A 16,908-nucleotide genomic window follows, 5' to 3' on the forward strand; every position below is an offset into this window, starting at 1 on the left:
TCAAGACTAATGTGAAATGCTAATGCAAAATAAAAATAACAGCATCAGACAAGATAGCAAAACAGTACAGAGAAACTTGGAAAGGCACTGACATAGGAAATTTTCTCATCTGATAAACTAATGTCATGTCATTTCCCCTAAATATCCTGGTACTACACAACTCATCTTTTTATTAACATTAAAATATATTAGGAGTTAGATATTAGTGGGTAGTAATGGAGCAGAGGTTTATTCCAGGTTTTTGGAATTTACAGCTCCTGACCCAGGATAGTGCACAGGAGCAAGTACAGTTTGAAATAGATGTGATTCAGAACTCTTGGACATAAATTATTTCCATTCTCTGTGCTATCTTGATAGACTTCCTGTGATTATTACCACTAACAGACCGAGAGCTCTGTTCAACAATTAGAAATGGTTTTATTGAAAGCAAAGGGATGATTTTGGTGACAGCAACATCAAAGAATGAATCTGAAGCAAAATCATGAAAATCAAATAAACTTTATGATTAACAACAGATTAAAATCGTATAGAGACAGAATCTAGACTATAGATTACCAAGGGACGTAACAGCACTGAATTACATATTTGAATGTGGTTAAAGGGGGAAATATTAGGTAGTATATATGTTACTGGAACATTAATTTTTAAAAAATTCAAGGAACTGCACAACACCAACAGTGAACCCTAAGTTAAACCATGAAATACAGTTAATAGTACAATTATAAAAATATGGTTTCATCAGTTGTAATAAATGTAAACACCAATGCAAGGTATTAATAATAGGGTGGAATATGGGAACCCTGTACTTCATGCATGAATTTTCTGTAAACCCACAACTTCTCTAAAAAAAAAAATCAGAACACATTTCAAGTGTACTGTGTATTTAGGTATGTGGAGCAACTTAGCTTAAAAATAATCCAGACTTGTATTTCATGGATTCTCAGCTTCCAATTTTAACTTAATATATGTCCATTGATTTAGTCACTTACTTATTCAGACATTCTTTGAATTCCTGTTGTGTATGAGTATTATCCTGGATGTTGGGGATGCAAAGATACTGGCCATGGCTATAAGATACTTACTGGGTTTATAGCTGACATCCTTTCATCCCACCATCTTTCCTCCTTGATACATCCAGACATAGATGCTAGAGAGTGTATCATTTTTATTACCACTGATTTTGCCAGACTGGTAATCCAAGGTTCTTAATCTGCTGGAGCAGCTAGTTGAGGGAAGTATAAATACTACTCAGATATCATCTAGTCCATCATTGCTATTAAATAGCAGAATCCGGAGCTGATGAGTGCCCTTTTATTTCTTCATGTAAATAAATCCCAGTCTTTGGGGTGTTTAATTCTTAACCCTTAATTCTTATGTTTAAGAAAAAGCATAAGCTATATGGGAAAAGCCTTGAAAGGGATATTGGTCACAGTTATTTAGCTTTCATCACATCAGTAGTGGCTTTTTGAAAGATGTAGAACAAATATAAAGCTTGATCAAAATATTTAATAACATACATCTGATAACTGAGATTTTCAGGCTCAGAATTTGATAATGGTTACACATTCTATCCATTGGAAAGTCTTTAAAGAGCAAAGTTAGGTCAAAAATAAAAGAAGTTAAATAGCTTAAGTGTTCTTGATTGGAAACACGATTGTTCTTAATACAAATGAGTTCTGTATAGTCCTTGATTAATGCTGCAATTTAAATTATTTAGCATTGTGCTGCTGCATCTCCATATCCCAAAAGAAAGCAAATATGTGAACTGTTGCTAAGAAAAGGAGCAAACATCAATGAAAAGACTAAAGAGTAAGTATGCTTTAATAATGAAATATTATTGATATTTTTTGGAAAAGATATTCATTGTCTGGCTGACTTTTTCTTTTTAAGATTCTTGACTCCTCTACACGTGGCATCTGAGAAAGCTCATAATGATGTTGTTGAAGTAGTGGTGAAACATGAAGCGAAGGTATATACTTCCTTTTGGTAATCTTTGAGTAAATCCAAAGAGTTATTTTCTCTTTAGCAGATGAAATGCCTAATGTATTTAACTATTACTTTCTCATAAGTATTCTTTTTTCCTCTTAATCTGTACTTAACAATAGTCTTGCAGATATTTTTTCATATCTTTTTCCCTAGAAAGCCTTTTAACTTAAAAATATGTTATTCCTATATATCCTTACTTCTCCATTCCTTTTAACTTTATACCCCACTGGTCAAGTTATCCTGAAGGTTATTGTCTTTCCCAGTCTTCTTTATGTACTTACAGCTAGTCTATATCCCTTTCTACTCCTTGATTACCATGATAACTCCTGTTGGTTACCTCAACCACAGCCTTATTTAACTTTTATTTCTCTAAGCCAAGAACTTAGAACAGAAGGAAATAAATTATTTAAATAATTTGACTAAAAATTACATAGCTCCCCATGTCGGGACCTTACTATTCTTTAGTTGGTTTTGTGCACAAAACATTTCATTTGAAGAATAATTTATGCTTTCCTCAAGGCTAGAAACCGTCATTAATAACCCAGGAACTTTAAAAAATACTACTCGGTAAAAGATATACGTAGTATCTTCAGTTGAAAAGTATGACAGTCACCTATTTCAGTAGTTTTCACAGTTTTTAGCTATAGATCTTTGCCACCTTCAAACAAAATCTTTAGTAGAAATTCAGTATGTAACAGAAAGAATGGAGAAGAAAGGAATAGAGACTCGTACTCTTGGGTGGCCTCTGAGACCCTTCCCTAAATGGGCTTTGCAGAATAGTTTTCTGATCTGTCCATCCTTGGGTTTCTACTCCAGGAACCAATTAGAATTCTACAATTTCTTTTGGTGTTGCCTCTTGGTGTCCTATTTTCTCTTCAGTTTGGGGGAATTACTGATAATGTATAATCTTATTCTCTTCTGTTGTACATTTTTGAATGAAATAAAGATTATTTCCGTTTGACTGCTTGGCATATCTCATTTATCTGTCTGTTCTATAACTTTCATATATTGCTTTTCAATAACTGTGGTTATATTACCTGAATAACTGGATTCACATCAGACTTCAGTTGTGAAATTCAGTGAAACTGTCTTGACTGAGTGGACCAGGACTGAGGGATTTCCATGAATGCAGGGCTTTCAGTGCTAAACCCAGGAACGTCCTGGCAAACCAGGACAAAGGTCACCCTAATTGTGATACAAAATGGTATCCAAATGAAGTTTTCAAGTGGATGTTTCACATTTCAGTGTTCTGGTATGTGAATAAATAAAAAGAGTAATTATGCTGAGCATTTTAAATCATTTTCTTAGGTTCTCTAAACTTCGATTCTAGCTGTTGGTAGTCCAGTTTTAGGTTCATTTAGAAGATTTTGCTGGATTCCTGTTCAAATACATTCTGATTCTGTGACTGAATTGAAAAGTCTCTCAAAACACACTAGTGAACACAGGAATAATTACTGAGGAATTTCATTTCTCAGTTATGTTATGAAGAATTACTCCCCTGAGGAGTAGGAATGAAGTGAGGAGAGTCTTCCAGGTGATTTTATTTTATTATGAAAAATTTCAAACATATAGTTGAAAAGAATCTTACGGAGTACAAGTGTATACCCACCACCTAGATTCTACTACTAACATTTTATTCATTTGATTGTATATCTATCAATTTATCCCTCTCTCCATCAATGTATTTTATTTTTTACTCATTTTGGAGTAATTTGCAGATACCTGTATACTTCCCCCTAAATACTTCGACATGCACATCATCATCTAGAGTTCAGTATCTATTTACAGTTTTTCTTTTGATGTAAAGTTTATATACAGTGAAATGCACAAATTTTAAGTTTGCATTTGCTGAATTTTGATTAATGCATATACCTCTGTAAACTATCAAAATATAGAACATTACCTCATGGCAAAAAACTTCCTTCATGCCCCATTCTAGGCAACAACTGTTCTGACTTTTTTCCAACTTAGATTGGATTTGCCTGTTCTAGACCTTCATATACATGGCTTCATACAATATGTACTCTTTCATGTAAGGCTTTTTCCACTCAGCATAATGTTTTGGAGAGTCCCATGAATCAGTAGTTTGTTCCTTTCATTGTGGAGAAGTATTCTGCATATGAATATACCACAGTATGTTTATTCCTTCAGGTTATGTTTTAAATAAAGTAGAGGGCTAACCCAATACAAGTGTTTAATGCTAATTTAGTCTTGGACTTTGTTACTGATTATCTGTCTTGGGATTAGTCTCCACCTCTCTGGACCGCAGAGATCCATAAAAATAACATGGGTTAGATTTTCTTAGATAATGTCTAACTCTAAATTGGTGAATCTGAATGTTCTGATAAAGCATTCATGAATTGGTGAATTTATGCTGTAGATTTAAGCAAAAAATACTTGCTTTGGCACTGAATAATAAGCTTCACAAAGGAATAATTGAGATTTTACATTAGTAACAAGTATTAAATACATGCTTGGATGGTTTTAAATTCAGCAGTGCATGCTGATTTCTGTTTTTTTCTGCATTGTTAAGGTTAATGCTCTGGATAATCTTGGTCAGACTTCTCTGCACAGAGCTGCACATTGTGGTCATCTACAGACCTGCCGCCTCCTTCTGAGCTATGGATGCGATCCTTCTATCATATCCCTTCAGGGCTTTACTGCCTTGCAGATGGGAAATGAAAATGTGCAGCAACTTCTTCAAGGTATTGAATCCTTTCATGAAATTAATTTTTAAAAATTAACCTTTTAAAATTTTTACAAATCGTTGTTAAATGAAGGAGTTGGTAGTAAAAAGAACATTTTTGAGAATTTTTTTACTATTTCTTAACTCATTATATTCAGTGCCCAAATGTGTGTGTTATGATTTTGTTCTAATAGCTTTTTCTGCCTAATTTCTCTGAGTAAATTACCTGATTCTTAAGGTTTACAAGTAAGTTTTAAGAATAAAATAAAACAGTTGATATTTCTTTCTAAAGGAAGGAAAACTTAAAAGGCAATAATGGTCTTTTAGTAGGGCAACCGTGGTGATAATACCCTAAATACTGGCCATGCTTCTTTACTCCTTTTTTTAGATCCTTCATATATAAGGCATGTAGAGCTTATACAAGGTAAGCACCTATTTGACTTACTAAAACGTACTTAGTGAATGTACTCATATTCATTACATTTAAAAATATGTATTTCAAATATCAGCACACTTGGCATAGGTTAAACATTTCAGTCTAGAATCTACTCCATTAAATTTTAAACTGCCTTTGGCTGCATCTCTAGCATTTACTAGAATTTAGTGGTATAGCTCTGACATCTCAGAACTCAAATGGGAAGATATTTAACAGATCAAGCCTTTTGTATCTTTAATAGTCATTCTTGATGATTCTTATGCCTATGATCTGAAAACCACAATTTGAGAAACACTGAATAAAGGAAGGCAGGTAGATGCAGCCTCCTGGGATCTGCCAAAATGGTAAACTACACAACTGCTTTCAGGATTCCCTTTACTTCCCCATATACCACGCATGTGTTTCACTGTCAGTTTTGGAGACAATAATACTAATCCCCTGATAGTACTAATTCAACTTCCTAGTGATGGACTTGTACAGTCTTTCCAGTTTTTTACTAAGTGCTGTTACGTATAGCTTTACTTACTTTCCAGCTAGTTTCTTAGAATAAATTACCAAGAAGAAATTTCCAGGTCACAGGATAGTGTATAATTGTCATATCGTCTTCCAGAAAGGTTGTAAGTACCATTTTACCCTCCCACTATACAGTGTATGGAAAGACCTGTTTTTTTCCTTGGGTGAGTGTGCGTGCGTGTGTGTGTGTGTGTGTAATTACAGAAGTAATAGATACTCTTTAATGCAGATTATTGAAATATTGTTAGTGTACTCCCCCATTTCTTCTTTGCCTGAAAATGGATGGGGGGGAAAATAGTATCTCAATTTGCATTTCTGATTGTAAGCTTGAGCATACTTTAATATGTTTATTGGCCATTTTTTTTTTTTTGAGGGGGTGGATGGCTTGTTCATATCCTCAGCCCATTTGCCTTTGATTTCTCCTGTTGTGTTTGTTGTCATAAGAGATGTTTGTATATTAAGTGTATGCTCTCTTATTGTATGTAACAATGTGATTTTTTCCATGTTGTTTGCTTTATAACTATTTAATGCTGTGTTATTGCCTGACATTTTCCCAAATCAGTTTTCTTTTCTGGTTTTGCCTTTGATGTATTGCTCTTAGAAGCATCCCTAAATTGTGGTAAATAAATAAATATAAATATATATCACATAAAATTTGCCATTTTAACCAGTTTTAATTATACAATTCTGTAGCATTAGTTACATTTACAATGTTGTGCTATCACCACCATCCGTTACCAAAACTTTTTCATCTACTCAAAGAAAAACCCTGTACCCATTAAGCAATGACTCCCCCTTCTCCCTTACCCCCAGTGCCTGGTAACCTCTGATCTTTTCTGTCTCTATGAATTTGCTTATTCCAGATATTCCCTGTAAGTGGGTTCATACATTTTTTTGTCCTTTTGTGTCTGGCTTATTTCACTTAGCATGTTTTCAAGGTTCATCCATGTTGTAGCATGTATCAGAACATTCCTTTTTATAGCTGAATAATATTTCATTGTATGTATCTGCCACATTTTGTTTATCCATTCATCTATTGATGGACCTTTTGTCTATGGTGAATAATGCTGCTATGAACATTGGTGTATACATAACCGTTGAGTCCCTGCTTTCAATCTTTGAGAATTTCTAGGTCATATGGAAATTCTATGTTTAACTTTTTGAGTAACAGCCACACTGTTTTCCTTTATTCTAGTACTTTTAAGGTTTAATTTTTTATACATTTACAAGTATAAATCCATCTGGAATCAATTTTGTAATAAGACACAAGTTAGGTGCGTTTTTTTTTTCTTTTCTAGGAAATTTTTAATGAGCTTTAAAACCGAATTTCAGAGCAGGAAATGACTTTAGATATCTTCTAGTCTTGCTTTTTTAAAATTGAAAATATCTGAGACTCAGAAAGTTAAAGTGACTTGCCCCAGATCAGTTAGTGGCAGAACCTCGGTTAGATCTCTGGCCATTCTCTCCTAATTTAATACTTTGCCTTGTTCCACATGACGTGGTTATAGAGCAGGCCACCTTTCATTATCTATTTTATGTCCCTTTGTATTGCTTTAAATCAACATTTTATAATGATTATAGATGTTTACATACATTTTAATTCTATACCTACTATGTTTCAAAGATAATTTTAAGAGAATCTTGTTACATTTCCTACATAATCTACCAAACTGTAAAACAGCTTCACTTCTTGATAAGATGCCTCCAGTAGTTTCTGGACCCACTTCCTAAGAGGATTTAATCGGTCTCTTCTTCTCTTTCTTTCTAGAGGGTATCCCATTAGGTAATTCAGAGGCAGACAGACAATTGCTAGAAGCTGCAAAGGCTGGAGATGTAGAAACTGTGAAAGTAAGATATGATTTCATGTTTTTTTTTGCTAATTTTGGATTTTTGTTTTGATATTGTTTAATGAATCTACTGTTGATAACAGAGTCTTGTTATTTATATGTGCTTTTAAAAAAGGTCAGTAAAACTAATCTAGTTCTGTGGAAATAAGGAATACTGAGTAATGAAAGAAAAAGACATTAGTTTCACATGCAGCTCACTTAATAAGTCACATTCACAAATTGAAATAAACTGCTTATCAGAATATGTAGCTTCTTTGTATCCTGTGTTCCATCCTATAGAAATTGTGTACTATTCAGAGTGTCAACTGCAGAGACATTGAAGGGCGTCAGTCTACACCACTCCATTTTGCAGCTGGCTATAATAGAGTGTCTGTGGTGGAATATCTGCTGCAACATGGAGCTGATGTACATGCTAAAGATAAAGGGTAAGTACCAATCACCATGGCCTCTCTTTTTCTTATCTTTATTTGATATTTTTAGGAGATCCGAAAGTATTTTTATGATAGTTGGTAGTTCCTTTATTTTCAGGGAATTCTATTTCCTAACATTGCCTTAAATATAGCTTCTGAATTTCAGTTAAGATTTTATGATGGTTAGCATTTATATAAATACTTATTTGCATAATGCCTCATAATAATTTTGTAGTGGCCAAGGAGATCACAACATTAGTAGAGGATTGATTTTTAATTTAGTAAATTTTTCAATTTATATTGAGAATATTTGAATTCTTCCAATTTATCTTGAAATTATTTTTTATTAAAAATAATACAGTTGTCAATTCTAGATATAAGTACACAGATGTTTGTTGTAGTCTCTTTTTAAAATATTGATATTTTAATTAACAATTTGTTTCAATTGACAAGCAAATGTCAACCTTGCGAGGGGTTAAAAATGAGGCATTGGGGGAGGGATGCAATAAACGTAAACTAGAGACTGTAACTAACAGAATCATTGTATTATGCTTCCTTTAATGTAACAAAGGTGATATACCAAGGTAAATGCAGATAAGAGGGGGGGATGGAGAGGCATGTTAGACACTTTGACTCTTTATTCTACTTTGATTTAAGCTTATTTTTCCTTTTGCTGCTTCCTAGCTGTCATTTTTTTCTCCTCTTTCTTTTGCCTCTCTACCTTCTTTGACTCTTCCTCTTGCTTTGTGGAAGAAATGTAGATGCCCTTATATAGATAGTGGTGAAGGTGGTGAACACAAATATGTGACCATACAGAGAACCATCGATTGTTTACTTAGGATGGAATGTATGGTCTGTGAATAAAACCATCTTAAAAAAAAAATGGGTTGATGACAAAACCTCGAGGGCAATATACTAAGTGAAATAAGCCAGACACATAAGGACAAATATTGCAGGGTCTCACTGATAGGAACTAATTATAATATGTGAACTCATAGACATGAAATATAAGGTACCAAGATATGGGACGAGGCTTAAGAATGGGGAGCAGTTGCTTAGTATGAGCAGAATGTTCAAATAGGATGAACTTAAATATTTGGAGATGAACAGAGGTGTCGGTAGCAAGATGTGAGAATAACTAACAGTGCCGAATGGTGCGTGAATGAGGTGGAAAGGGGAAGCCCAGAGTCATACATGTCACCAGAAGGAAAGGCGGAGGTCAAAAGATGGGAATGTGTAAAACTGAATCCTGTGGTGGGAAATGTCCGTGATTAACTGTACAAATATTAGAAATGTCTTCCATGAACCATAACAAATGTATGACAGTACAATTAGAAGTGAATAATAGAGGGGCATATAGGGAAGAAATATATACCTATTGCAAACTGTATACTACAGTTAGTAGTATTTCAACATTCTTTCATGAACAGTAACAAATGTACTATACCAACACTGCGAGTCAACAATTGAGGGGGGTTGGTTAGGGATATGGGAGGATTCGAGTTTCCTTTTCTTTTTTTTTTTTCTTTTTTCATCTTTCGCTTTTTTCTTGTCTGGAGTAATGAAAAGGTTCTAAAAATTGAACAAAAATTAAGTGTGGTGATGGATGCACAGCTGTATGAGGGTACCAGGGGCAACTGATTGTACACTTCAGATCTTTGGATAATTGTATGGGTATCTGAACAATCTCAGTAAAAATTTAAAAAAAAATCATTTGAAAAAAATACAGTTCTCAATTCTAGATGTAAGTACACAGCTGTTTGTTGTAGTCTTTTTTAAAATATTAATATTTTAAAATATTTAAAATATTAAAATATTTAAATTATCTATTCCCACCAAAATTCCATTTCTAGAATCTTAATAGGTTTAGATTCTATAAAATAATAATCATAATAATCCCTTATGCAGTTCAGGAAATGTCTTTTATCAATTACATATAATTATTTAAAGAATATCCTCATGCATTGCTCTTTTCATTTCAGGGGCCTTGTACCTTTGCATAATGCATGTTCTTATGGACATTATGAAGTTGCAGAACTTCTTGTTAAGCATGGAGCAGTAGTTAATGTAGCTGACTTATGGAAATTTACACCTTTACATGAAGCTGCAGCAAAAGGAAAATATGAAATTTGCAAACTTCTTCTTCAGGTACATTTTAGTACTTACTGTGGACAGCATGTAATACATAGAATATGTTTATACTTCTAATAACTTATATTAACTTAAACTAGTAAGGGAGTGGAAAGCAAAGTTATCTAATCTCTACCTAGATTTCGGAATAAACATCTTGAACATTTTTTTTATTTTAATATACAAGTATGTTTACTACACATCGATTCATTATTATATAAAGTCAGCTATCATCATGTGAAAGTTATCGGATTATTATCTTAGTTTTTCCTATTCAAATCTTGACCTGTTAATATTTGATGTATTAAGTAATTTATAAGCCAGATTTATTTAGCACTGGTAAAATTGATTGGAACTGTTTGAATACAGGAACCAGTATAGATATTTTACAGTAAAATCAAAAGGATAGTTCAATTTTTACTTTATTTCATGGTTTAGGAAAACTAAAAAAAGTACTAAATGAAAGTTAATTTTTTTTGTAATTTTTAAAAGGTACTAGTTTGAGATAATTGTAGTTATTCATGCAGTTTTATGAAATAATTCAGAGAGATCCCAAGTACCCTTCACCCAGTTTACCCCAATAGAACATCTTTCTTTTTTCCCTTTTTAAAATTTTTGTTGTGGTAACATATATACAACACAGAATTTCCCATTTTAACTACTTTTATGTGTACAGTTCAGTGATACTACATTCACAGTGTTGTGCTACCATCACTACCACTCATTACCAAAACTGTTTCATCACCCCAAACAGAAACTCTGTGCCTATTAAGCAATAACTCCCTATCTCCCAACCCTGACCCCCAGTCAGTCCGGTAACCTGTAATCTACTTTCTGCCCTTATGAATTTGCTAATTCTAGAAATTTCATGTAGTTGAAATCATACAATATTTGTCCTTTTGTGTCTGGATTGTTTCACTCGACATGATGACTTAAGGATTCATATGTGTATCAAAACTTCATTCCTTTTACAGCTGAATAATATTCCATTATACATTACATATCACGTTTTGTTCATCCATTCATCTGTGGATGGATACTTGGGTTACTTCCAGCTTTTGGCTATTGTGAATAATACTTCTATAAACATTGGTGTACAAGTATATGTTTGAGTCCCTGTTTTCAATTGCATATATATCTAGAAGTGGAATCACCAGGTCATAGGAAAATTCTGTTTAACTTTCTGATGAACCATCAAACTGTTTTCCTGAAAGTTAATTTTTAATGAGATACTACTTTATTTTTAACACAGTTTAAAAATTTAACTTTTATAGCATTATAAAAATCTAAAAACATTTAACTGTCTCTGTATATTTAATATAATTATTTATGTATAAATTAAACATTAGTAACAACCACATTAACCTTTAAGATAGTCTCAGAGTATAAAATGGTTTTCTTTGGTATAATTACATTGACTATTTTCTTATTGACCAAGGGCACACTTAAGCCATTCCTCCCTTTCCATTTTTCATATGCCTAGCATGGTGCAGACCCTACAAAGAAAAACAGGGATGGAAATACTCCTTTGGATCTTGTTAAAGATGGAGATACAGATATCCAAGATCTGCTTAGGGGAGATGCAGCTTTGCTAGATGCTGCCAAGAAGGGCTGTTTAGCCAGAGTAAAGAAGTTGTCTTCACCTGATAATGTAAATTGCCGTGATACCCAAGGCCGACATTCAACACCATTGCATTTAGCAGGTAAGTAAATGAAGTTTCACAGATTTAGGTTGGTAACATCTAAGAATCATTTTACTTGAGTGAAATATTTCCTGTAAGTAAATTTGAAAGATTGAAATTGAGTATCTCCTAATGCCACCATCATAACTTCATGGCTTTAGTAACACAGGTTCTGCAGCCATACTTGTAAAGATGTGTACCACTAAGTCCTGTAACAAAAAAAGATGTGCTTGTGGCCTTCTTGGGAATGGGGTCCCTGGGTTTATATGATTGGATGCCTTTTACTTGCACACCTTTAGACCATATACCTGAATTCAGGAAGTTGTTCATAAATAACCATGAAGGCAGGGACTTTGGTAGGAAAGTTTTAAAAGGAAAAATACAAGTAAATCAACCATTCAACTTTGAGTCTCCAAACTGAATGGATATCTTCATTGAAAGTTTCCAACTTGAGGCCAGTGGAAAATTTTTCTGTAAGGTACAGTTTTAACAGAATCCAGTAGGGAACTTCAGGTTTATATAAAACCTCGTTTTCATTTTTTCAATAATGTTTATGCTTTGTAAATTGATATATGTGTGTGTGTGTGTGTATATATATATATGTCCATCCACATCTGACTCATGAAATGACTATAAGTGAAAGTAATTTAAAAAAATTTTATCTTAACATATTTGTAACATAAAATTTGCCATTTTAACCATTTTTAAGTGTACATTTCAGCGGTGTTAATTATTCACAATGTTGTGCAACGATAACCACTTTTAATTACCAAACTTTTTCATCACCCATCCACCCCATGCGCCCAAGCCCCTGGTAAAATCGACTTTCTGTCTCTATGAATTTACCTGTTCTAGATACTTCTTATAAGCAAAACTATAACAGCATTTGTTCTTTTGCGTCTGGCTTATTTCACTTGGCATAATATTTTCCAGATTTATGCATTTTGTTGCATAGATCAGAACTTCATTTCTTTTTATATCTGAATATTATTCCATTGTCTTCATATGCCACATTTTGTTTATCCATTCATCTACTGATGAACACCTGGGTTGTTTCCACTTTGGAGCTGTTGTATATAAGGCTGCTGTGAACATTTTTGTATGTATGTGAGACCCTGCTTTCAGTTCTTTTGGGTATATATATAATAAGATTTGAATTCCCAGGTCATATGGTAATTATATGCTTAACTTTTTGAAAAACCTAGTAAAAGTATTTTAATTCTTTTCTAAATTAGCTGGGTATAATAATTTAGAAGTTGCAGAGTATTTGTTACAACATGGAGCTGATGTGAATGCGCAAGACAAAGGAGGACTAATTCCTTTACATAATGCAGCGTCTTATGGGGTAAGCTTTTCTATTTTATCTTCAAAAGTCCATGAAATTTTCAAAAGTGACAGTCAGTGCTGCAGTTCAAGAGAAATTTGGCTTGACTTTCTCATTTTACAGAGAAGTAAATATGAGGGCCAGTGAGTTTAAATAATGTCCAAATTCTAATTCTGACTTAACTGTAAGCTTCTTGTATGGTATGCAGCACATTGTTGCCATTTGTTTTATTACTTTCCTTAGCACCTGTCCTTTATTTTCAGTTAGATGTTGGTGGTTTTGTTTTGATTTTTGGTGCCCAGAAAACCTGTAGGGAGTCATAGGAATCTGTAGAGTTTTAAGTGTCGTGTTCCTGACTTATTTAACAGCCTGAATTTAAATAGTCAGTATTGCCCATCTTCAGTGGTATAGTTTGAATAACTGAGGAGGGCTGCTAGTTTATAATTTGATGTTCAGCAGTTATAATACTTGAATAAATTGGAAATGGTTCAAATCTTATTAGTTTAGTTTCTGCTGTGTCGAATTAGCTATTTTCTTGTTTCCTCAAGTTATTGAAATGGCTACTATAGGTTTTAATCAACTATCCATAAATTATGATGTTGAAGAAAAAGAGGGTTTTTTTTCCAGATTAAGTTTGAAAATATGGAAGTAGATGTACTGCTAGTTTCTCTTTAAGAGCTAAGTGTGATAAAATAATATTTCGGACTGTAACAGTAGTATTTTCTTTTACAGCATGTAGATGTAGCAGCTTTACTAATAAAGTATAATGCATGTGTCAATGCTACGGACAAATGGGCTTTCACACCTTTGCACGAAGCAGCCCAAAAGGGACGAACACAGCTTTGTGCTTTATTGTTGGCCCACGGAGCTGATCCTACTCTTAAAAATCAGGAAGGACAAACACCTTTAGATTTAGTTTCAGTAAGTGATGGGCTTTTTGAAAAATCTCAATGCTTTCCTGATTCTTTTAAATTCATTTGGTATATATAAAATGTCTTCATGATGAATGTGATAAAATCTGATTTTTAGCCCAATTTTAAATTTGGAACTTTAAAAGATAATAAATAAATAATACAATTAATTGTCACTTATTATATACTGAGTACGTTTGGAAATAGGAAAAAGAAGTACAAGGTATAACTGCCCACATTAGTTGTAAAACAAAGCAGACACTGACCCTCAATGCTGCTGTTATGGTGCTCACAGTACAAGATAGTACAAGCCACAGGTCTTTATAAACATGTCCAACTGAAAACATTGCCCTCAAGGTGAAGTCATAAAGCCTGCTACAAGTAGGGATTTCCTTCCCTCCCACGCTGCCTCATCCCAAAGTTCTTGTTGCGTAATCCACCAGAACTGTTTGTAAAACACACCTATTACTCCAGTTTTCTTTGCAGGCCCTTTTTTTCCTTCCCCCCCATCAGGAATGCATGTAGGAGCCTCCAGTGTGGTTTCCACTCTGCTTTGTCTACTGTGACATAGCTACCTCCATTGCTGAGGACATTGACCTGTACAATGGAGAGAAAGAAGAAATTCTTTCTGAGGTGGGAAGAAAGGGGAGTCTCTTCTACACTGCTTGCTACTAAGAGAGATTCCATTGTTCCAGATTACAGTGAGGAGATGATCTAGTTCAGCTGCATTGGGCATTAAATAGATTTTTCTCAGCAAGCTGTCAACCCAACCATATTTTCAGCATTATTTATTCAGGGAAAAGTCTTTCCAATGCCAAACAACTCACTTAAAAGTGAACTTTTGGAATTCAGTCTACCCATATTCAGTCCACCAGGTATAAATGACAGTGAAAAAAGTGCTCTAGAGAACATGAATGGGCTTAGAATTCCAGCTCTGCCACTTACAGTTGTAGAATCTTGCAAGTTGTGTAACCTCTAAGCCTCAGTTATCTCATCTGTAAATGGGAATAAAATATATCTGGTTAATATGAGAATGAAACAAGGTAATGTACTTTAAGTCCTTGGCATGCTACCAGGTACAGAAGAAGCACCCAGTAAATGATACTATTATTGTAAACAAATGTTATATGCAAATTGTGAGTGCATGGGAGTCCTCAGACTAGGAGAAACAAACAGGTGAGGATTGGAATAAGCGAATATAATGAATGACTAACAGTGAAAACAAGTACTGATTTACTTCTTGCTAAATGTTATTTGGTGTCTTAATTGAGCATTGTGAAAAAATGGTATTATGTCAATAATTAAAAGAATTAATGTACCAGTAAATTTGGGCACTTTTTTCCATTCTAGCAGACTTAATTAAAATGTTTATCTTTATTGTCCAAAACCAAACTAAGAAACAACTTTCAATTTTGAGGAACAAATATATCTTTGAATATTTTCCAAGAAATACCAGCATCATTCTGTTTCCTACAGTTCCATGTGGGTTGAATTACTTCTTCCAGAGTATTAGCCAAAGAGTTAAAGCACTTACCTTTATAAAGTGATATTTCTGTAATTTCATTTCAGTGCTTTTCAGTCACAATATGAAGGATGGGATTTTGTTCATGATTTGCCATACTTAACAGTTTTATTTTGAGCTTATATGTGTTGGGGGTGTTCTGAATTATGTTTTATATTTAACAGTTTCACTGAATATCAATTTACATTACTTTTTAAAATAATTAGAATAATCTGTTATTTTAATATACTCATAAGTGAAAAGCTGCTGGGTTTTATTTTTAAATACAATCTATCGGGTATGATAAAATTTTAAAACTTGCTTATGGCAGATTTCTTCTCTTTCTCTCTGACTTTCACCCTAGGCAGATGATGTCAGTGCTCTCCTGACAGCAGCTATGCCCCCTTCTGCCTTGCCTTCATGTTACAAACCTCAGGTGCTCAGTGGTGTGAGAAGCCCAGGAGCTACCACAGATGCTCTGTCTTCAGGTCCATCCAGCCCATCAAGCCTTTCTGCAGCTAGCAGTCTTGACAACTTATCTGGGAGTTTTACTGAACTGTCTTCAGTAGTTAGTTCAAGTGGAACAGAGGGTGCCTCCAGTTTGGAGAAAAAAGAGGGTGAGATGTTCTACTAAAGTAACTTTATGACTGGTATTGTAATTCCATATGTATCATTTGGAGTGCTAAAATGCCATTTCTTAAACTTTAAATACAACTATTGAGTATAAAGTTAACATATCCTGAAAGTTTTAGCCTTTTATTGTTTTCTTTACATTATTAATAGAGTTCCTAAGGAAACTGTCTCTTTCCAAGTTGTTCAAATGAAGTTGAAAAAAAAAGATAGTATTTTTTTAACCTGAGAATGTTGCTTTGGTTAAGTGTTTCTTCTAATGATATTGAAATTTTATAGATTTCTCTTTGTAAATTTTGATGTTATATTCAATGTTATATCCCAGATAGTTCTTAATATGTTGCTTCATTTTTATGGTCTTAATAAATATAGTAATATCATAAAACTTTATTTTTATAATGTTAACATACATTATTCTTGGGAGAAATTTTGTTTATTCTTTATTTTTTATTTCCCAGTTCCAGGAGTAGATTTTAGCATAACTCAATTTGTAAGGAATCTCGGACTTGAGCACCTAATGGATATATTTGAGAGAGAACAGGTGAGTAGATGAATTGTGTTACTTGGTTTGCTGTTTTTTGGAACTTTAACTCTGGGACATACTTGAAATGCTGAACCATTTAAGCTATTGTGGAGAGTGACTTTTAAGACACTGGAAAAAAAAAAGTCTTCTAATTTGGCTTGATCTTGTAATTTCCACTCTGTTTATTAGCACCTAAAAATTACCTCTTACACAGTAGTACTAAAATAGTTTCCTGGAATGGAAAATTTAGTTTATTCAATCCTTGAAGTTATCCTTGAGCTCTGTTCAGTTTTGTTATGTCAGTCATTACTCTTTCTAACCTGACAATT

General features: G+C 33.6%; 1 protein-coding gene across 2 annotated transcripts in view; it reads left to right on the forward strand.

Moving 5' to 3' along the window:
• TNKS2 (tankyrase 2) overlaps nt 1-16,908 on the forward strand; it is a 71,725-nt gene that overhangs the window by 32,311 nt on the left and 22,506 nt on the right. The window contains exons 10-21 of one of the 2 annotated variants that reach the window (XM_037804261.1): nt 1,718-1,809; nt 1,891-1,969; nt 4,520-4,691; nt 5,061-5,096; nt 7,390-7,469; nt 7,748-7,893; nt 9,861-10,026; nt 11,492-11,711; nt 12,926-13,035; nt 13,747-13,935; nt 15,791-16,043; nt 16,515-16,597. In XM_037804261.1, the coding sequence (XP_037660189.1) occupies nt 1,718-1,809; nt 1,891-1,969; nt 4,520-4,691; nt 5,061-5,096; nt 7,390-7,469; nt 7,748-7,893; nt 9,861-10,026; nt 11,492-11,711; nt 12,926-13,035; nt 13,747-13,935; nt 15,791-16,043; nt 16,515-16,597 (1,626 nt within the window). The remainder of the gene's footprint in view (nt 1-1,717; nt 1,810-1,890; nt 1,970-4,519; nt 4,692-5,060; nt 5,097-7,389; nt 7,470-7,747; nt 7,894-9,860; nt 10,027-11,491; nt 11,712-12,925; nt 13,036-13,746; nt 13,936-15,790; nt 16,044-16,514; nt 16,598-16,908) is intronic. The other variant, XM_037804262.1, reaches the window with a different exon arrangement.

The sequence above is a fragment of the Choloepus didactylus genome, chromosome 15 (assembly GCF_015220235.1).
Source record: "Choloepus didactylus isolate mChoDid1 chromosome 15, mChoDid1.pri, whole genome shotgun sequence".
NCBI lineage: Eukaryota > Metazoa > Chordata > Mammalia > Pilosa > Megalonychidae > Choloepus > Choloepus didactylus.